This window comes from Oryx dammah, unplaced genomic scaffold (genome assembly GCF_014754425.2).
Source record: "Oryx dammah isolate SB20612 unplaced genomic scaffold, SCBI_Odam_1.1 HiC_scaffold_17, whole genome shotgun sequence".
Lineage (NCBI taxonomy): Eukaryota > Metazoa > Chordata > Mammalia > Artiodactyla > Bovidae > Oryx > Oryx dammah.
Genome location: NW_024070201.1, coordinates 1238161 through 1261156, shown reverse-complemented (window position 1 = coordinate 1261156; position 22996 = coordinate 1238161). Strand labels below are relative to the sequence as shown.

Below are 22996 nucleotides of genomic sequence, written 5' to 3'. Positions count from 1 at the left end.
TGCTCCAGTTTCCTCCTGGCCTCTCCAGACTAATGCCAACACTGTCTTTCTAAAATATCATATTGCATGCTTTCCCTGCTGAAAACGACTTAATGACATCCCAACTCTAACAGGAATGAGCCTAAACTCTCATGTTGCATTCCAGACTTGACATGATCTGATCTAAACCCACCTCGTTGCTTCTACCTTGTTTCCTGGCAGCACCTCCTGGACTCCAGTTTCTGACTGAAAGTTGCTGTTTCCTAGGCCTGCTGCTGCTGCTAAGTCGCTTCAGTCTAGTGGAGTTTATTTCACTCTTTAGCATATTTGCTCACACTGATCCTGCTGCATGAGATGTACTTCTCTTCTTCTGAAGTAATCCCCTTTAATACTCACTTAAGCTTCCCTCTTCAATAGAAACTTTTCTTGACATCCCTTCAGAATCGCTACTTCTTCCTTTGTGTCCTCAATCGCCTCTGTACATATTTCTTACAGCACTATTCAGATTCTGCTTGCAGCTACTTCTTTACATGGTTTGTCTTCCTAGCCAGCTTCTTAGTTTCTTTCCAACCAGGATGCTGTTTTATATCTAGCCCTTGGCAGAGTACTTAGACATTGTGGACACTTCAGTGAATAATTTTATAACGTTTAGAAAAAGAAAATTACAAATAAAACTAGCCTGGAGTTCAGTTGTTAAAAATGTGTTTTGGGGAGACTCCCTAGCTAGAGCATTTGGCATTTTCTGGTTTAGAACATGGCAGCTGTAGAGATGATTTATCTGGGTAATAGAAACTTAGCTGCTTTAAGAGAACCACACAGATCTCTCTATCAGGGCAGAAGCACCATGTCTCTCATCTATGTCTGCCTGATACTGTTAAAACTAATCAGACTTAAATTGGAAATTGGCGTTCCTTTCCCAAACACATTACTAACTCATTAATGATAAAAAGAAGAAACATCTTCCTGTAGGTAGTAGTCCAAAATGTATTGGCTAGATGACCCTCACTGATTCACTAATTCAGTGAACAGATATTTATTGAGTTACTGAGTGCCTTCTTTTCGTATATGAGAGTGGGGCGGGGGGACAGTGATGATAAAATAGACAAGGCTTATAGGAGATGGAGGTGTGAGAAGAGATACAATAAACAAATAGCAAATATGTAACAGCATCTTAGCTAGTGCTAAGTGTGACAGAGAGTATAAGTGGGGTGGAGGTTAGGCGTAGTCTGGAGAGGCTGGTAATGTGATACAGTGCTGGTTCCCAGAGCGTTCTTTGAGAACAGCTGGGTTAGGAAAATGATTTTATCTGTTAGGAAGAGATGTGGTGTTTTTCTTTGTAAGGGGCTTGGTGCCATAAGAGACGTCTTTAGAAAAAGCCTGCCTTGAGAACCATTATTACTTCTAAATAGAAATCGTGAGCCCTCTTGTACCTGCAGTTTCGTATCTGCAGATATGGAGGGCTGATTGAACTGTGCCATTTTATACAAGGGACTTCAGCATCTGCAGACTTTGGTGTTCCCGGCCAGGGGTCCTGGAATCAATCCCCCTGAAATACCAAGAGATGACTGTCCCGTGTTTTGAAGGTGATCATTTCTCAAAGCTCACAGACTTGCATCTTTTCCTCCATGGATTTTGCCAGTGTTTATTTTTGTCTGATGTGAAAGCTTATCCTTACGTGATAAACCAATTAATAAATACATCTAGTGCCAGCATTCTATTTGGATATCTGTTTTAAAAGTTTAAGAAAACTTGTTTAGAAATTTCGCATCCTTTTCAGATGATATTCCTGGTTCCTAGACTGTTAGTTTTTACCATGGAGAGGTACAGTGATTCTGACGTTCTGGGAATTCTTGCTGTACCTTGATTCCATCAAACAATGTTTTGAAGAAGCATAAACCTTTAAATCTTTATTTTTTCATAGAATAAATTGTGTAACATCATGATGATCTTTAAAATGAATTGTAGAACATTAACATACAGTACTAACTTAAAAGTCTTATCCATAAATACTGAAATTGGTGCTCTGTTGTTTGCTAGCCTTTGTAACTTGTTCTTTATTTCCAGGTGGACTATAGTGGAGGCTTTGAACCGTTCAGTGTTCTTCGCTTTAGCCAGAAATTTGTGGATCGGGTAGCTAATCCAAAAGATGTTATCCATTTTTTCAGGCACAGAGAACAAAAGGAAAACACAGGTAAGCTGGTTATCTTTTTTTTTTTAAAGATATTTTTAGCACCTTTCTTTTTAAGGTATATTTTTGGCTATACACGGTCTTTGTTTCTTTGCAGGTTTTTCCTCTAGTTTTGGCGAGTGGGGGCAACTCTGTAGTTGGGGTATGGGAACTTCTCATTGCTGTGGCTTCTCTGTTGCAGAGCTCAGGGCTCTAGGGCACTTGCATTTCAGTAGTTTTGGCAAGTAGGCTCAGTAGTTGCAGTTTCCGGGCTCTAGAACACAGGCTCAATTGTTGTGGTGCACGAGCTTAGTTACTCTAAGGAATGTGGGATCTTCCCGGATCAGAGATTAAACCCATGTCTTCTGCATTGGTAGGCAGGTTCTTTACCACTGAGCCACCTGTGGTAAATTTGATCCCAGGTCAGGAAGATTTCCCTGGAGAAGGAAATGGTAACCCAATACAGTATTCTTGCCTGGAAAATCCCAAGGACAGAGGAGCATGGCAGAGGAGTCCATGGGCTCACAAAGAGTCAGACACAACTTAGTGACTAAACACACACATGCATGCAGGCAAAAATCAGATAGCAATCGCTTGTAAACCTGCGGGTATCAGTGAAGAAATGATGGCTTTCATAGTTTTTTTTTAAACATGCTACTGATTAACAACACATACTTTATAGATTTAGTGTTTACATACCTATTATTACTATATATTCTAAATGTTTAGAGAATATACTCAAATTTTACAGCTAAAACAGCGTATATGATTTAAGATTCCAGTCCTAAGAGATGTCCCAGAATATTAAAAAGATACATACTTAAAGGCTAATTAAGTTTTGTGAAAACTAATTGCCTTTATTTTAGCATTTATCAAAAACAGGTCACCTGACTGAAATAGTGCTTCTTCATAATAAATATTGATCCTTTTTAAATACAGTGGCTCTTCTCCTTAGAACTATTGAGTCAGAATTAATATGTCCCTTGTTTACATATACACTGCATTGGTTTTTATTAACCCTGATTTAATGAGCTTCTGTTTTCATAGTTAAATTGTGATCAAAATGGTGTGTACTGTTAATTCAGCCTGAAATAGTCATTTGGATATTTAAATAGAGCTCATAGAATACTGTTTTAGGGGAAAACAATCCATATCAGAGAATGGTTTTTATGCTGTTAACTTTAGCTAGTTATTGATGATGATTTACTCTAATCATTCATTCTTATCAATTCCTTGGAGTTTTATTGGTATAGCATTTGTGAGAATATGGAGTTTAGAACTGGTTTCTTATTTATTTGTGTTTCATCCATAGTCAGTTTTGTTCTGATGATCCCTTTTTTGCTTAAACATTAATTGCCGAATGGAAACAATGACCCTTTCATGTATCGTATTGAAAGCATGAAATTGTTGTTTTGGCCAGCTCTGCTACTTCAACTACATGTGTGAAATCGTGCAAATTGCTTAATCTGTCTGATGTTTAGTTTTCTTGTCATCAAAATTAGGATAATAGCTATACCTGCCTCATAGGACTGTTGTAAGGATTGGAAGATATACTGTATGTAAATTGTCTTAACATAGTGTCTGGCATAGTAAAATGTAGTAATCATATTTATGAAGTAATATTGATTCTCCCATCTTGAAATTCCAAAAGGATTTCTGTTTACTTGTCCTCACTGCTTTGCAAGAGGCATGCTGAACTTTGTGCCTCTTTATCCTGTAAGCCATGGCAAAAACTTTTCCCTCTGCGTAAGATATTTTTTTATTTCACTTTTTTTGCTTATTGAGTCTTAACTCATTCTGCAAGTCTTGAGTCAAATGATAATAGCGTTTGCTATCTGCACATTATTTTCAGTCTTCTTGGGGAAGAAATAAGTTCATTTCTTCTTGGTGTGTCATATTTTTTTTTCTCAGCTCTGTTGTAGCACTTACCACCTTTTATTGTAATCATTAGCTTTTGTGGGTTGTCTCCTGTCATGTTGTTATTGTATTTTCCACACCATGTCGCACACCTGCTGGACAGTTAATATTCATTTTCCCTGACAGAAGTTATGAACAGAGCATATTACTAGACCTTATGTTTTTTGACTTCTTACCCAGTACTCTTTTTATTCTGTACCTACTGTTTTTTGAGACAACCATCCTGCATAAGAATGTAGTAAATCTGCTTTACTATACATGCTTCCCATTTGTCTCTCAGAATATTAAACAGATATGTACTTATGGGCTCAGATTTAATTTATAATTTTTGCTGTTTCATCAAGGATATTATTTAGTGAAACTGGCTGTTTGCTTTGTCTTGTTTTGAACTGTGAATACGAGGTGATGATTATTAGTAGAGCTCAGAACCACTGCCTTCACTCATCCTAAGGCACTGGCAGTTTTACCCAGGGCTGCTTTTGTATCATCAATGTAAGTGGCAATACTGTGGAAAACGTAAATAATGTCTTCGTGTTACTATTGAGCCCCCTGAAGCAGTATGGGGGACTCCCAGAGATCTGTGGACCACTCTTCAGGATGGAGCCGAGAGACATGTTACTTGGAGATCAGGAAAAGAAGTAGAGACTTGGGGGGGAAAACTCTTGAAACTAGCAAAAATGCCATATTTTTGTCTCAAAATTTACTATGTTGAGCAAGCTGACAGTTGATAAAGTTTGGGCATACCTCCTCTACTGACAGGAATGTGCATTGAATTTGGCTACTTTAACATTAAGGTGTCTGTGTGTGCTTAGTTGTGTCTATGGACTGTAGTCTGCCACAGATTACAGTCTATCCGTGGGATTTTTCCAGGCAAGAATAGGGAGTGGGTTGCCATTTCCTTCTCCAGGGGATCTTCCTGATCCAGGGATTTGACCCATGTCTCCTGAAGTGGTAGGTGGATTCCTTACCACTGAGCCACCAGGAAGGCCTCAACATTAAAATAGAAACTGTTATTTTTTCTCCTCATGGATGTGTTTTTTCTAGGAGAAGAGATCAACTTTGGCAAATTCATCTCAAAACCCTCAGAAGGAGCAACACTAAGGGTTGAAGACCTTGTAAAACAGTATTTTCAAACTGCAGAGAAGGTAATTTCTTAATTACAGTTCTTCATTTGAATTAGTGGTGATCTTATAATAATAGATTTCAATTTAGGATATGTATAATTGACAGTTTAAACAAAATGAATCCTCAGAATGTTTTCATGAAGTAAGTAGGGTGATAATCAGTTACACTCATTTATAGTTATTATATATCAAGAAAAATAACTGCTTAATTAATGTTAGATATTAACACCGCAATTATTGTGTATTATTGTTGTTATCTTTCTTTTTACCTCTGCTACATAAGTTTGAATCCGGGATTTAATTTTTTTGCATCAGAATGTAATTTCAGAATTGCTTTATTATATAGCCACAGGATGGTGATGCTACTCTTATTATCATAAGTATATGCCATTTTGAGATCCTCTGGTTATGTTATCTTCCTGTTGCTGCTGAAATAAATTTAGTGGTTTAAAACAATGAAAACTTAGTGGTTTAAAACAATGTAAATTTATTATTTTAACAATCTTGTAGGTCAGAAATTCACTCTTCTCCGTGGACTAAAATTGAGGTATTAGCAGGGCTGTGTTCCTTTTTGGAAGCTGTGGAGTAGAATTCATTTTCTCAACTTCTCCAGCTTCTAACTGTTCCTACCTTACTTGGCTCAAGGCCCCTTCTTCCATCTTCAAAGAAAGCAACATTGTTTCTGCCTTGCTGTCTTTCCCCAGATACATCTCTCTGACTCCTTTCTGTGTCCCACTTCTGCTATGAAGGATGCTTGTGATTATACTGAGCCCACCCATATAGTCCCTGCTCATCTCTGTTTTGTATCCAGCTGATTAGCAATCTTAATTCCAGTTGTAACTTTCATTCTCCTTTGCCATGTAACATATTCATGGGTCCCAGAGATTAGGATGTGGACATCTTTAGGGGGGCCACTATTCTGCCTTGGAGAAGGAAATGGCAGCCCACTCCGGTATTCTTTCCTGGGAAATCCCATGGACAGAGGAGTCTGATGGGCTACAGTCCATGGGGTCACAAAGAGTCAGACACAACTGAATGACTAAACAGCAAACAGTTCTGCCTTCCACGCTGGTCAACCTAATCTGATCATCAATCAGCTCCCATTTCTGCACTCCGTCCCACTCAGGCCTCTCTGTTTTCATAGGCCCTGAACTCTACTCCTGTTTCTTGTTTATACTTTGCTTTTGTTGGCCCGTAATATTTCTAGGCTTAATTACTGTCCTTTGTTTTCTTTTGCTTTGCTTCATTTTTCCTCCAGTAACTAGATAACTTTTTTGTCTTTTTCCTTGATTCTGTATTTTTCCTTACTCATATAGAATTGTTTTGTAGGGAAAATACTGTTTTCTGCATCAGAAAATACTATTTTCTGTCTCTTACAGAACGTACAGCTCTCACTTCTAACAGAAAGGGGAATGGGTGAAGCAGTACAAGAATTTGTGGACAAGGAAGAAAAAGATGCCATAGAGGAACTAGTGAAATATCAGTTGGAAAAAACACAGCGATTTCTTAAAGAACGTCATATTGATGCACTAGAAGATAAAATCGATGAAGAGGTGAATAATGTGGGGTGAAAAATCTAATATTTAGATAGTCTCTCCTTAAGAGTTGCTCTGCATTTCTTTCTGGGAAATCACTACTTCTGTGATTTGTTCAGTTTCCTCATCTATAAAATTGAGATCACAAAATGAGGATTAAATTATAAAATGTCTAATAAGTGTCTAGAATACAGTCTCAAAAATGATTGATACCTAGTGAATGTTAAGTGCTTTTAAATGAACCTCATAGGGCAAAAATGTCTACTTCAATTTTTTAGTAAGTTTTGATTGAGATTTTGAATTTCACTTAGAAAATGCAGTTCCTGTAAGCATAAAAGCAGAGGAAAAACTCTTTAGATTTGACTACATGAAAATTTTGAATGTTTGCATGTCAGATTGTCAAAAAAACAAAATTTTTTGACATAGTACTGACATGGAAAACATACTTGTATGTGGGCAGAATAAGAGGTTAATATTCTTAATATAATGTTAAAAGGTTCTTATGAATCTTAAGATTACTAAACATTTCAATAAAATAATGAACAGAGGACCTGAATAGGTGGTTCACAAAAGAAATACAAATGGCTAATAAGCATATGAAAATGGTATTTAACCTATGATAATCAGAGAAACTCAAATTAATTTTTTATTTGTCAAAGTAGCAACAATTTGTTAAAGATATTTAGTACCCTGCTGGTAGAGTATTGAGTTTGAACAGCTGTACTGTAAAGCATTTTGGCAGTGTATGTCAGGAGGCTTAAGATTTGCCCTTTAATTCAGCCCTAGGAAATTTCCTTAAGACAATAATGAGATAGAGATTTGAATGAGATGTAATTTATCTCAGTGTTACCTGCAGGGGAGAAATCAGAAATGTTTTGGTAAAATAAATGTTGGCACATAGATACTATAGAATACTATGTGTATGTGCTAAGTTACTTCAGTAGTGTCCGACTCTTTGCAACCCTGTGGACTAGGACTCTCCAGGCTCCTCTGTCCATGGGATACTCAGGCAAGAATAGTGGAGTGGGTGTTACCATGCTCACCTCCAGGCGATCTTCCCTATCCAGGAATTGAGCCCATGTCTCTTGAGTCTCCTGCATTGGCAGGTGGGTGCTTTACCACTGGTGCCACCTGGGAAGCCCATAGAATACTATGCAGCTATTAAAAATTATATTTTAAGAACATGGAAAAGTATTTTCAGTGTTAAGTGGGAAAAGAATTCCAAAGAAGTAAAACTATACACAGTGTGATCCCAGTTATTTTTATTTTCTGTGTGAGTATATCTATGTGTGTATGTGAAAAAGTGGAAGAAAATATTCCAGATGTTATCAGTGGTTATTTCAAGTAGGGTTATAAGGGATCATTTCCTGTGTTTTCCAAATTCCCTCTAAGCAGAAGAACAAAGTATTATTTTTAAAACTCATTCCACTTGACTTTTATTTTTGTGCTTTTAATTATTTAACATAATTCTTTTAAAGCCTAATGATGTCAGCTACTATACAACCAGGAATATTAAATGCCAGGTACTTTTACAGGGAAGGCAGATAATTCACACTTTAAAACCCCTTACTCTGTGATTCTGGATGTGTTAGGTTGATAAATTTTTAGCATGGGTAGATTTCTCAGTTAAGTGTCATAAATATAATATGACTGTCCCCCACTAAATGTAAAACGCAAAGCTATAGAACTCCCAGGAGATAATGTAGGAGAACCTAGATGACCTTGTGTATGGTAATGACTTTTAGATTCAGCAGCAAAAGCGTGACTCATTAAAGAAGTAGTTGAAAATCTAGACTGCATTAGAATTTAAAACTTTTCCTCTACAAAAGACTAAAAAGAATGAGGAGACAAGCCACAGACTGGGAGAAAATAGTTGCAAAAGAAACATCTGATGAGGGATTATTATCTAAAATATGCAAAAATCTCTTAAAATTCAACAATAAGAAAATATTAAAAATCCAATTAAAAAATGGACCAGAGACCTAGACAGACCAAGATAGACCATTGGCAAGTGAGCATATGAAAAGATGCTCCACATCTCATGTCATTAGGGAAATGAAGCTACTACACACTTATCGGAATGGCCTAACTCCTGAACACCAACAGCACCAAATGCTGGTGAGGACATAGTGCAACAGGGACTCTTAGGTTGCTAGTGGGAAGGCAGAATGATAGACAGTCGGGCAGTTTCTTATAAAAGTAAACACACTCTTCCCGTGCTCTTCAGCAATCATGCTCCTTGGTATTTACCCAACAGAGGTGAAGACTTATGTCCAAACAAAACCCTGCACATGGTATTTATAGCAGTTTTATTCATAACTGCCAAAATTTGGAAGCAACCAAGATGTACTTCAGTAGGGAAATGAATAAGTGAACTGTGAAACATCTAGATAAGGAAGTGTTATTCTGTACTAAAATGAAATGACCTATCAAGCATTTAAAAGACATGGAGGAACCTTAAATGCATATTACCAAGTGAATGAAGCCAATCTGAAAAAGTAACTTGATGTACTGAACATGACTTCTTACTGTGTAACATTCTGGAAAAGGTAAAACTATGGACTTGGTAAAAAGATGTGGTTGGGTGAGGGTGGGGTGAGAGGATGAATAGATAGATTCACAGAGGTTTTTTAGAACAGAGAAACTATACTGTATCAGACTAAAGTGGTGGATTATACATGTATACATATACATTTGTCCAGCCTCATAGAATGCACAGCACCAAGAGTGAGCTTTAAGGTAAATTCTGGAGTTTGGGTGATACAGAGTATGGAGTGTGGAGTGTCAGCTGAATAGTTCTGGTGGGGGATGTTGATATTAACAGGGGAGGCTGTGCATGTGTGGGATAGGGTGTATGGGAAATCTAGGTAACTTCCTTTTAATTTTGTTGTGAACCCAAGCTACTCTAAACAAATAAACTGAAACAAGTCCCCCTCCTCATACTCTACCCTCTAAAAGGACCATCTACACCTGGAGTGACAGCATGACTTTTGACAGAGAGAGAGAGAGTGTGTGTGTGTGTCTGTGTGTCTGTGTGTGTATAGCATGGGGGCTAAGCGTATGGACTGCAGACTGGATGACCTTACTTGCTATGGAACTGTCAGTGGGCTATTTTAATATCTCTGCCTCATCCATGAAATAGGGATAATAGGACTACCATCAAAGTTGTTGTGAGGATTAAAAGAATACATGTAAGTCCTAAGTATACTGGCACATAATGCCTGCTCTGTATTTTTTCCTTGATTCTCATTTCTCATCTGTGAATGACTCAGTGATTTTGGTATATCATATGCCACCTGGAGTACTATTCATGCTATGCCATCTTTTAAAAAACAGTTATTTTCCCTATATTTTTCCCCTTTTACTGAATCATACCATATATGGTGCTATTTAACAAAACTCTGGTGCCTAGATCTTATTTCCCTTTAGCTCTTACTCTGCTTTGTTCATTTTTCACAGAAGAATTTTTTTCTATATTTTCATGCCCAGAATCTTTGCCTTCATTTTTCTCTTAAACCTATTCATTCTAGGGTTTTGACCCCATCTTTCTAGTGAATTTATTCTGGTCAAAGTACCAGTGACCTCCAGTGCTAAATTTACTGTCCATTCTCCATCTTAAATCTCACTTGACCACTTGTTAATGCCTTTTTTCCATTGGCTTTTAGGGCTCCACACTCTTGTGGTTGTCTTCCCACCTCATTATCTGTGTCTTCTCAGTCTCAGTCTCTATTGGTTCCTCTCACCTCTCTAACCCTCTTACGTTGGAGTCTCCAGAATTCAGTCCTTTGACCCCTTCTTTATCTACACATTCCTTTTGTATTCTCATCCAACTTCCTGGCTTTAAATACCAACATTAGTTTGGTGATGACTTTTCAAAAGTCTAGCCCAGAACTCTTATGTCAGCTCAAGTCTTCTGTAGTCAAGAGCCTGCTGAATGTTCCCACTCAGGTATTCAGGAGACCTTCTCAGCTTCCAGCATTCCCAATCTGAGACACTGATCCTTAGCCCCTAGTCTACCTGTAAGGTTCTAGTGGAAGCACCATTCTTCCATTTGCTCAGGCGATCAACCTTGAAGTCATCCTTGATTCCTCTCTTCTTGTCACCTGTATCCTGCCTGGAAATCCTTTAGCTCTACCTTCAGAATCTATACTGTTTGTGACAGAATGTGAATGTTTCTCACCACCTCCATCACTATCAGTGGTCTAAGGCATGGCTGTTTCTCACCTTAATTGCTCCTGTTGCCTCCAAACTGGTCTCCCTGTTCTGCCCGTGTTTCTTGTCCTCTACCGTTCTATCCTCAGTTCCGCTGTTGGTGGTCCTAAAGTAATTCAGATGAAGTCACTCCTGCTGGAGAAGAAAAACCCCTTAGCAGTTGTTCCCAAGGCTTTACTGGATCTGGTTTCTGTAACTTCTTCAGCCACTTGTCTGCTCAAGCCCAGCATCCTCCTTGCTGTTTTAAACATACAGTGTTTCTGCCCCAGTGCCTTTGCATGTATTCTTTTGATTGGAATGATTTCCCCCAGGTACTTGCGAACTTCATTCCCTACTTTTTAAAATCCTTGCCACTTTATCACTTTTTTGCCTTCTCAGTGAGACCTTTGATGATCACCTGTAGCCTCTCCTTGGCACTCCCTGTCCCTCTTCCTGCATTATTTCTCTGGGAGCACGTAACACCTTTTGCAAAAATTTCACAGGTTCACATACTTAAAAGGACTCCTAAGACTCCACTGAGCATACTCAAGGTTTTTATTTAAAGGCAGCTGGTATAGTTTGGCAAGAGGGAGGAGTATAGGCAGGCATTAGGGGTCTGGGAAATGCCAGGCATCCACTCCTCCTCTCCTTATATGCACACCGTGCACCCAGGACTGGATGCATAGCAAGATACGTGCAGAAGTTGACAGGGTTTTTTTTATGCCCCTCTGTTCACATAAGCCATGCTAACTGCACATCCAGGTAGGAAACCATCAGTAAATTGACACTGGGAATGCCAGAGGCTCCTCAGAGGTAAGGACAGAGTTTTCCCAGTCTGCTGCTAAGTCACTTCAGTCGTGCCCTACTCTGTGCGACCCCATAGACGGCAGCCCACCAGGCTCCCCCATCCCTGGGATTCTCCAGGCAAGAACACTGGAGTGGGTTGCCATTTCCTTCTCCAGTGCATGAAAGTGAAGTCACTCAGTCATGTCAGACTCTTCGAGATCCCATGGACTGCAGCATATCAAGCTCCTCCATCCATGGGATTTTCCAGGCAAGAGTACTGGAGTGGGGTGCCATAGCTGATTCCAACTACACTTCATCCCATACACCTTCTAAAATACAATATAGCTTATTTTGTTTCTGATTTTCTAACACAGACACACGCACACGGTGATTATAAGCTCCTTAAGGGCACACTTTCTGACTCTTGTTCATTGTTGTATTCTCCACTCCTACAGTAGTACCTGGTACTTAGTGGCTTGTAAATATGTACCGAGTAAATTATTAAATAAATGGAGCATGTCTCCAGCTGCATAACTAAATTGTAAGAGCTTTGTGAGCAGCAACTGGTAACAAAGGAAGCTCTGTATCCTTCGTGGCACCAGGACCAGGGTTTGCAATCATTAAACTTTCAGTGGTTGACTGTTAACAAAATAGATCTTCAAGGGCCCACCCATTTGGGACACTATTTTAGAGAGCCTCTTGGATGACTTACAGCCAGGAGCCTAAGGATAATTTGTGTAGTGTAATAACTCAAACCTGTTAAAAGAGAGGTTTTTGTTACTAGCTATTTTACTGAAGTATAACACCCATAGGACATTGCAGGTTCTTCCTCTGTAGTCTGACTGGCTGTTTTTCAATGACAGGGGCCATTTTGGCAGCAGGTAATATAATTTTGTTTATGGCCAATTTTTCTTAGAGTACATTTCTGAATTTTTAATGTAAGTCACTGGAGGAGACAATGGCAGTCCACTCCAGTTCTCTTGCCTGGAAAATCCCATGGATGGAGGAGCCTGGTAGGCTGCAGCCCGTGGAGTCGGACACGACTGAGCGACTTCACTTTCACTTTTCACTTTCATGCATTGGAGAAGGAAATGGCAACCCACTCCAGTGTTCTTGCCTGGAGAATCCCAGGGATGGGGGAGCCTGGTGGGCTGCTGTCTATGGGGTCACATAGAGTTGGACACGACTGAAGCGACTTAGCAGCAGCACTGGAAAATATGACTTCTTTAATCTTTTGTGAAACAAAACTTTACTTGAATTTCCAAGTTTTATGTTGAAATGAAAAGCATCTGTTAAGCAGTTTTGTATTTACATAACAGACATGTTTGTAACATATTTGTAAATTTTTCTGTTACAATCCAGGTACGTCGTTTCAGAGAAAGCCGACAAAAGAATACGAATGAAGAAGATGATGAAGTTCGAGAGGTAATTTTGCTGTTAATTCCTTTGCATATGTGTCAGCTTGTTAAATCAGAATAACTAGTAGGTTTACTTAGTCAGGCAGACTTCCCTGGTGGCTCAGATGGTAAAGCGTCTGTCTACAATGCGGGTAGACCTAGGTTCGATCCCTGGGTCGGGAAGTTCCCTGGAGAAGGAACAGGCAACCCACTCTAGTACTCTTGCCTAGAAGATCCCATGGACGGAGAAGCCTGGTGTCCATGGGGTCGAAAAGAGTTGGACACGACTGAGCGACTTGACTTTAGTTAGTCTACAGGATCTTGGTTTGGTGGGTGGGAATGAGTAGGGGTTGCTGATGACAGCTGCCTTTGACTTATTCCAGTTCAACCTACAAATATTCTGGTTGCTGATATTCTCTTTTTAACCTTCTGCTATTGTTGAAAACGTAACTAATTGTTGATACGTGTATGGAGTGGGAGGGCAGGGGGCAGGAATAATAGTTTGAAGAGTTCTTATTAGTCAAAATAATTCCCAACTGCTATTAGAGCATCTTATCAATATAAGGTAAAACCTTACCCCAGCTGATATTGTTTGCAGCAAAAAAGAAGAAATTTAGTGTTTTGGTTAGCAGTGTCATTAAAGGTAAATACACAGTGTCCACTGGTCTTTCTAAACTTGAAATTTGCTTGATTGCCCTCATCACTGTCTTTTCCATCTCTTTGTAGATTAGGAATTTGAGGTTAGCAGCTGTTAACTTAAACTTTGGGCCTCTGTCTGGTACTTGGTGAATTCATGATTGAAATTCAAATTGAAATATATTTTCCTATTTTTTAATTGCTGTAAGTGTTGGATGATTGCTGTCTAGTACTTAAAAATTATTTTATCAATTATTTATTTTGGACTTTTGATTGCTTTCCTTCAGCATTTTCTATAGTACCTGTTATGGGTAGCCATTGTGTTTTCTATTAGGGATATAAACTTGAAAAAGATGGCCTGGGTCCCCCAGAGAGTCTCAGTTTAGTATGTGAGACAGAGATATGCAGAAAAATTTAATCCTTATGACCAGAAGTTTCATCCTCACTGAATTCATACAACTGTCCCATTAGTCCATTTTCGTTCCCTAAATATTTCAGAACTGTAGCTGACAGGTGTACTCTTGCCTGGAGAATCCCAGGGATGGGCGAGCCTGGTGGCTGCCATCTATGGGGTCACACAGAGTCAGACACAACTGAAGCGACTTAGCAGAAGCAGCAGTAGCTGACAGGTGGTGAATTGGAAAGAGCTGGAATTGCTCACAAGGACCACAGCCTTGTCTAACTCAATGAAACTATAAGCCACTCTGTATAGGGCCACTCAAGATAGGTGGGTTATGGTGGAGAGTTCTGACAAAATGTGGTCCACTGGGGAAAGGCATGGCAAACCACTTCAGCATTCTTCCCTTGAGAATCCCATGAAAAGTATGAAAGGCACAAAGATCTGACACTGAAAGATGTACTCCCCAGGTCCGCAGGTGCCCAATATGTTATTGGAAAAGAGTGGAGAAGTAATTCCAAAAAGAATGAAGAGACTGAGTCAAAGCAAAAATAACACCCAGTTGTGGAGGTGACTGGTGATGGAAGTAAACTCTGATGCTGTAAAGAAGAATATTGCATGGGAACCTGGAATGTTAGGTCCATGAATCAAGGTAAACTAGAAGTGGTCAAACAAGAGATGACAAGAGTGAACATCAACATTTTAGGAATCAGTGCTCTAAAATGGACTGGAATGGGTGAATTTAATTCAGGTGACCATTATATCTACTACTGTGGGCAAGAATCTGTTAGAAGAAATGGAGTATCCCTCATAGTCCATAAGAGTCTGAAACGAAGTAGTTGGGTGCAGTCTCAAAAATGACAGAATGATATCTGTTCGTTTCCAAGCTAAGCCATTCAGTAACACAGTAATCCAAGTCTATGCCCTGATCAGTAATGCTGAAGAAGCTGAAGTTGACTGGTTCTATGAAAATATACAAGACCTGTAATATATAACACCCAAAAAAGATGTCCTTTTCATTTTAAGGGACTGGAATGCAAAAGTAGGAAGTCAAGAGATACCTGGAGAAACAGGCAAGTTTAGCCTTGGAGTACAGAATGAAGCAGGTCAAAGGCTAACAGAGTTTGGCCACAAGAACTCACTTGTCATAGCAAACACCCACTTCCAACAACATAGGAGATGTCTCTACACATGGACTTCACCAGATGGTCAATACCAAAATCGGATTGATTATATTCTTTGCAGCCAAAGATGTAGAAGCTCTATACAGTCAGCAAAAACAAGACCAGGATCTGATTGTGGCTCAGATTATGAATTCCTTATTGCCAAATTCAGACTTAAATTGAAAAAAGTACTAGACCATTGAGGTATGACCTAAATTAAATCCCTTAGGATTATACAGTGTAAATGACAAAGATTCAAGGGATTAGATCTGATAGACAGAGTGCCTGAAGAACTATGGATGGTTCGTGACATTGTACAGGAGGCAGTGATCAAGACCATCCCCAAGAAAAAGAAATGCAAAAAGGCAAAATGGCTGTCTGAGGAGGCCTTACAAATAGCTGAGAAAAGAAGAGAAGCCAAAAGCCAAGGAGAAAAGGAAAGATATACCCATTTGAGTGCAGAGTTCCAAAGAATAGCAAGGCAAGATAAGAAAGCCTTCCTCAGTGATCACTGCAGAGAAAGAGAGGAAAACAATAGAATGGGAAAGACTAGAGATCGCTTCAGGAAAAGAGAGATACCAAGGGAACATTTTGTGCAAAGATGGGCACAATTAAGGACAGAAATGGTATGGCCTAACAGAAGCAGAAGATACTAAGAAAAGGTGGCAAGAATACACAGAAGCACTGTATAAAAAATATCTTCATGACCGAGACAACCACGATGGTGTGATCACTCACCAAGAGCCAGACATCCTGGAATGTGAAGTCAAGTGGGCCTTAGGAAGCATCACTATGAACAAAGCTAGTGGAGGTGATGGAATTCCAGCTGAGCTAATTTAAATCCTAAAAGTTGATGCTGTGAAAGTGCTGCACTCAATATGCCAGCAAATTTGGAAAACTCAGCATTGGCCACAGGACTGGAAAAGGTCAGTTTTCATTCTAATCCCAGAGAAAGGAAATGCCAGAGAATGTTATAACTACTGCACAGTTGCACTCCTCTGACACACTTCAAAGTAGTGCTCAAAATTCTCCAAGCTGGACTTCAACATTATGTGAACCGTGAACTTTGAGATGTTCAAGCTGGATTTAGGAAAGGCAGAGGAACCAAAGATCAAATTGCCAACATCCGCTGGATCATCGAAAAAGCAAGAGAGTTCCAGAAAAACATCTACTTTTGCTTTATTGACGACGCCAAAACCTTTGACTGTTTGGATCACAACAAAGTGTGGAAAATTTTTAAAGAGATGGGAATACCAGACCACCTTACCTGACTCCTGAGAAATCTGTATGCTGGACATGGAACAACAGACTAGTTCTAAATCGGGAAAGGAGTACATCAAGGCTGTATATTGTCACCTGCTTATTTAACTTATATGCAGAGTACATCATGAGAAATGCTAGACTGGATGAAACACAAGCTGGAATCAAGATTCCCGGGAGAAATTCCCAGGAGAAATATCACTAACCTCAGATATGCAGATGATACCACCCTTATGGCAGAAAGTGAAGAACTAAAGAGCCTCTTGATGAAAGTGAAAGAGGAGAGTAAAAAAGTTGGCTTAAAACTCAATATCCAGAAAACTAAGATCATGGCATCTGGTTCCATCACTTCATCGCAGATAGATGGAGAAACAATAGAAACAGTGACAGACTTTATTTTTGTGGGGCTCCAGAATCACTGCAGATGGTGACTGCAGCCATGAAATTAAAAGATGCTTGGTCATTAAAAGCTATGACCAACCTAGACAGCATATTAAAAAGCAGACATTACTTTGCCAAGAAAGATCTGTCTCGTCAAAGCTATGGTTTTTCCACTAGTCGTGTATGGACGTGAGAGTTGGAATATAAAGAAAACTGAGCACTGAAGAATTGATGCTTTTGAACTGTGGTGTTGGAGAAGACTCTTGAGAGACAGTCCTGTGGACTGCAAGAAGATTCAACCAGTCTATTTCAAAGGAACTCAGTCCTGAATATTGATTGGAAGGACTGATGCAAAAGGTGAAACTCCAATATTTGGCCACCTGATGTGAAGAACTGGTTCATTTGAAGAGACCCTGATGCTGGGAAAAATTGAAGGTGGAAGAAGAAGGGGACAACAGAGGATGAGATAGTTGGATGGCATCACTGACTCAGTCGACATGAATTTGAGTAAACTCTGGGAGTTGGTGATGGACAGTAAAGTCTGGTGTGCTGTAATCCATGGGGTCACAAAGAGTTGGACACGACTGAGTGACACCAAACTGAACTGAACTGATACTATTTAGAACTTGACTAATGAAGTTCGAGCCTTTCCCAAGGTGTAATTCACAGCTTTGTAGAATTATTTAGCTCAGAACATGAATCCCAGTATCATACTTAAATTACTTAGACAAACAAAAGCATTAGTTTTTCCTTTAGAGATAAAAAACATGCTTTAATGTCTTGTTCACATAGAAAAACTCTCAAGTATTTTCTTTAATTGTAGGTTCCTATTTAAATAAAAAGCCAAATATCAGTAGTAAATATTTAGGCTTTGCTGGCCATCTGTGGTATATGTCACTTTTTTTTTTTTTAACAGGCCTTTAAAAATGTAGAAACTATTCTTAGTCTGATCCAAAGTTCATAGTTGGACTGGCCTCTGATATCTTTCTTATGTTCTATCTGAATTTGATTCAGGGTCCATATCTTTTTTTAAGCTGTAATACCAAGTGCTATTAATGGAGTGAAGAGGCAGCCAGTAGGATGAGAGAAAATATTTGCAAATCATATATCTGATAAAGGATTAATAACCAGAATATATAAAGAGCTCTAAAATTCAACGAAACAACCTGTTTTAAAAATGGACAGAAGGCTTGCCTAGATATTTCTTTAAAGAAGAGATACATTTAACCACTAAGCACAGAAAAGATGCTCAATATCACTAAACACTAGGGAATTGTGATCAAAACCATTAGATACACTTTGTATCCCTTTGAATGGCTGTTCTCCAAGAAATTAGAAGGTAACAAATAATGGCAAGAAAATGGAGAAATGGGAACCCCTGTGCATTGCTGCTGCTGCTAAGTCGCTTCAGTCGTGTCTGACTCTGTGTGACCCCAGAGTCCCTGGGATTCTCCAGGCAAGAACACTGGAGTAGGTTGCTATTTCCTTCTCCAATGCGTGAATAGTGAAAGAAGTCGCTTAGTCGTGTCCGACTCTTAGCAACCCCATGGCCTGCAGCCCACCAGGCTCCTCTGTCCATTGGATTTTCCAGGCAAGAGTACTGGAGTGGGTTGCTCGTGCATTGCTAGTGGGAAGATAAAAGCTACTGTGGAAAACAGTATGATGATTCCTCAGAAGGTTAAACATGGAATTGCTATATGAGCTTTACAAATCTAAGTGGTGAAAAATTATTTCTTACTGTTGTTTTTAATTCATACTTTTTTTATTACTAGTAAGTCTGAACAGTTTTTATAAGTACATTATATGAAACATTTTGTCATGTTCTTTACATAGAGTATTGTTTTTTTTTTGCCTAGGTCATTGGCCTTTCTCTAATTGATTTATAAGAGCACTCAGGTGAAAGCAAGTGTTTGTGTAGCAGAGTTAGGGGTTTTTGTCATGTAAAAGAGGTCTCCTCTTATTCCTGAGGGTTTTTTGTTTGTTTAAGTCTGGAATAGGTAATGAATCAAAAGCTTTTTTGCATCTGTGAAGATACGCTTGTGGGGTTCTTCCTCCTGTGTTCTGTTAATATGGTGAATTATATTATTTTCTATTCTATTATTGACACATCCTTAGTACCAGTTTAGGAACCCCCTGGTAATGGGTGTACTGGTCTTTCAATGTGCCCTTGGATTCCTTTTGTTTGCTTTGATATTCATGAGTAAGATACTGTAATTTTTCTTCTGTGCATGCAGTCTTTTGTCAGTTTTCCGTACCATGTTATGCTGGCTTTATAAAAAGAAATTGGCCAGCTTTCTTTCTTAATGCTATCGAAATAGCCATGGAATCATCTGTTCTTTGAAGATTTGGTAGAGTTTACCTGTGAAACTCTATGGTTGTGGTCGTTTTCTGGAGTGTAGATCTTTTAATAATTTTCTCAAAATGTTGTTTGTTAATTAGTCTGTTGAGACTGTCTTGGTTTAGTTGAGGTCATTTATTTTCCAAATTACTTAGAATTGAGCAGAGTGCTTTGTCATAATTCTTTTCATTTTCCTTAGATCTTTTTTCCCCCTCCATTCTCATTTCTTCGCTTTAATTTAACAATTCATTTTAAAGTAGTTTCATCTGTTCTGATATTCAGTATTTTTATTATAATTTTCTAGATATTCTGTACTTTTTGTTTTATTTTGCAATTTGAAGTCAGGGTATTTTAATTTTTAATTTTATTGCACTGTGATGAGAAAGTATGATATTCTTTTTTGCTATTTAGAATTGATCTCTTTCTTAGCATCCCATTGTATATCAGTTGAACCATTTCATGGGGTCTTGAAAAGAAGTATATTATTTATTTTCAGAGTAGTGTTCAACATGTATCAGTTACATCTACCTTAGTATGTAATTTAGGTCTTTAGTACATTTTTTAATGTACTGTTATTTATGGTAGTTTCATTCTATAAAGTCAGTACAAACACTGGGTGAGTTTACTGCTTCAAGAAGATATACAAGAATAGGCTCTTGCCAGCCACTGGTTACAAAATCTTTGCTAACTGATTAATGCAGTACCTTTTCCGTGTGTGTTTCTGTTTGAGGACACCTTATTTAGTATATGTCATTGATTCGTTAACATTGAGCTTGTGGCCAATAGCCCTGTAACTCATGCCTGAATGACACTTATCTGACAAGTGTATTTCCTCCACAAGGCATGTCTTAGCTTCCTGCACTTAGGAACAGTAAACAATACTTCAGCAGTACAACAGGGGCCATTTTAAAAGTAAAATCACCATCTAAAAGCACAAAATTGTGAACAACATGGCATTACATGTGTTCCCGAAAGGACACTCATTTACAAGTATGAGAGCTGAAACCCGAAGGCTGAGTGTCACATTGTTTGACATCATCTGGGAATGTGTGTTTCGGGCAATTAAAAATTTTCACCACTCTGCACATGCCCATAAATGACCACAAAAACATCAGGAGTATTGTTTGGGGCTTACAAAAACATTTTGGCAAGTAGGTGAATTTGCATATATGGGATGTGAAAATTATGAGGATTGGCCATACTTTATCTGGGACAAGAAAGATGAATTGAAATCTTTACAGTTTTTTTGTTATGTTTTTTGTTGTATTCCCTGAAGTTTTTTCTTTTTGAGTTGTAATGCCATGTTGAGCACTTGTAGTGAGTTAGCTGTTCCACTCCAGCAAGTGCCTCATCGTGAAGCTTGGTTCCCTCCCACCACCACTTCACTCCTGCTTCTGCCCTGCCTGCTTTGTTCTCATCTCCTCAGTTAGCCCTGTCTGTCCATAGCTGCCTGTTTTCAGAACTTGTCATTCTAAGCAAGAGAGACTGTTGTCATGGTCTCTTGGGAGGGATAGATCAATTTTGGATCTCTCTACACTGTCTGAAACTCTTCAACCTTCTCCCTTAGCCAAGCCAGATATTCACTCTCCTCCCCATTAACTCTTTCCTCCTAGGCTTTGTGTTTTGTGGGTAGAGCATTTTTCTAATTTAATTGAAAACATTAAAAAAAATTTTTGTTTTTTCTTGTTACATTTTGATAGATTTAAAGGAAGAGATCAGAGCAGCATTTCTCTTTTTGTTTTTAATCAGGAAATCTATAGTCACTTCAGAGTTATTCAGGATAGTTCATTAAGTCTCAAACTGGTTTTTTTTAGACAGTTTCTTTCTAAATTAAAATTTATTAAATTAAAATCTTGATCCTAAAGGTTTTTATCCTTTTCCAGGCTTTCAGTTGTTTTGTTCTACTTAACTTTTTTTATATATATTTGTAAGAAATTATTGCTTTTGTCTTTCTGATTATAAAAGTCATATGTTAGAAAATGTATATTGTAGCAAATTTGTAATATTCATTAATAATGAAAAAAAGAAAAGCACCCTAAAATGTCATCACTCAGAGATAGAAGTTATTTTTCGTGAGGTTTTTTCTTGTTATTATTTATCAATAGCCCATTGTATAGAGAAGTTCAAATGATGACAGTCTCTTACAAATGGTGGTGTTGAATTAGGTATGTATGCACGTGTACTAAGTCAGTTCCATCATGTCCAACTCTTTGCAACTCTATGGACTGTAACCCACCAGGTACCTCTGTCCCTGGGATTTTCTCCTCTTGTTTTCCTGACAAGAGGAGGTTGTCAGGCCCTCCTCCAGAGGATCGTCCCAACCCAGGGATTGAACTCATCTCTTATGTCTCCTGCATTGGCAGGCAGGTTCTTTACCACTGGCACCACCTGGGAAGCCTGTTGAATTAGGGTTGATTGCTAACTCCTGCCAGAATTGCCATTCCTCCCAGTTCTGAAACTTCTGATTTTGTGAAATTTTATTCTCCTTAGTATACCTTTTAAAAGGTCTCCTTTAATAGGTAGTATTGCAAATCGATCTGGCAAATCACAGGCACTGAATTTGATTGCTGGTGGAGAAGGCTTCTCTTGTATTGCATTTTTTAGTGTGACTGAGGAAAAGGGGGCGGCAGAGGATGAGATGGTTGGATGGCATCACTGATTCAATCAACCTGAGTTTGAGTGAACTCCGGGAGATAGTGAAGGACAGAGAAGCCTGGCACGTTGCAGCCCATGGGGTTGCAAAGAGTCAGACACAACTGAGTGATTGAACAACAACAACAACAGTATAATTATTGAAAAATAATAGTTTAGACAGTTTGGCAATATGAGATGTTCACCAGAGTGACCAGATTAATGAGTTGGGAGGATGCTGCATTGTCCAGTAACGTGCTTTCCTCTTATCATCCCTGTCAGGCCATGAGTAGGGCCAGAGCCCTCAGATCTCAGTCAGAGGATGCTGCTTCCGCCTTGACTCCTGAAGACCTTATGAGTATAGATTTGGCAGAACAGATGGCTGATGACTCTGACGATAGCATCATAGTGGCAGCCAACAAAGGAAGAGGCCGAGGAAGAGGCCAAAGAGGAGGAAGAGGGCAGAATTCAGTGTCGAGAAGGGGGTCACAGAGAGGAAGAGGTTAGCCCCGAGTACTGTCTTCCCTACACATTCACACGTAGCAGTTGTGCAGGAAATTCAGAATTGTGTTCCCATTGGCAGAATTGAGTTACACAGTCCTTCAAAAACTTGTCTTTATAATGTGCTGAGACAGGCTTTAATGTAGTTCTGACATACACATTTCACTTAAATATTGAATAGCCACATGACATAAAGTTTTTAATATATATATTTTTTTTTATATAATAAAAGAGTTTAATAGCTACTCTCTTAGTTTTTAAAAGAATTTCACTATGTTTGGGGATTTTCCTGAAGATCCCGTGGTTAGGACTTGAGCTTTCACTGCTAAGGGTGTGGGTTCAATCCCTAGTCAGGGAATTAAGATCCCTCAAGTCTCACTGCACAGCCCAAAGAAAAAAAAGAAAAAAATTTCAGTTTTTCTTACATATTGGGTATATTTAATCAATACATTTACTCTCACATATACAAAGTAATAGTGAATGAAACACTTAAGGAAAATGATTAGCTAAGGCCCACTGATAGTAGGAATAAAACTCCAGATCTTAAAAATTATTTTTGTTAGTGTCATAAGATACAAATGCCCACATTATCA

General features: G+C 38.7%; 1 protein-coding gene across 3 annotated transcripts in view; it reads left to right on the top strand.

The window, feature by feature from the left end:
- Positions 1 to 22996, top strand: part of MRE11 (MRE11 homolog, double strand break repair nuclease) — a 79504-nt gene that overhangs the window by 32822 nt on the left and 23686 nt on the right. For all 3 annotated transcript variants that reach the window (XM_040257811.1, XM_040257812.1, XM_040257813.1), the window contains 5 exons: positions 2044 to 2170; positions 5108 to 5208; positions 6567 to 6740; positions 13062 to 13124; positions 22185 to 22404. In XM_040257811.1, coding sequence (XP_040113745.1) covers positions 2044 to 2170; positions 5108 to 5208; positions 6567 to 6740; positions 13062 to 13124; positions 22185 to 22404 — 685 coding nt within the window. The remainder of the gene's footprint in view (positions 1 to 2043; positions 2171 to 5107; positions 5209 to 6566; positions 6741 to 13061; positions 13125 to 22184; positions 22405 to 22996) is intronic.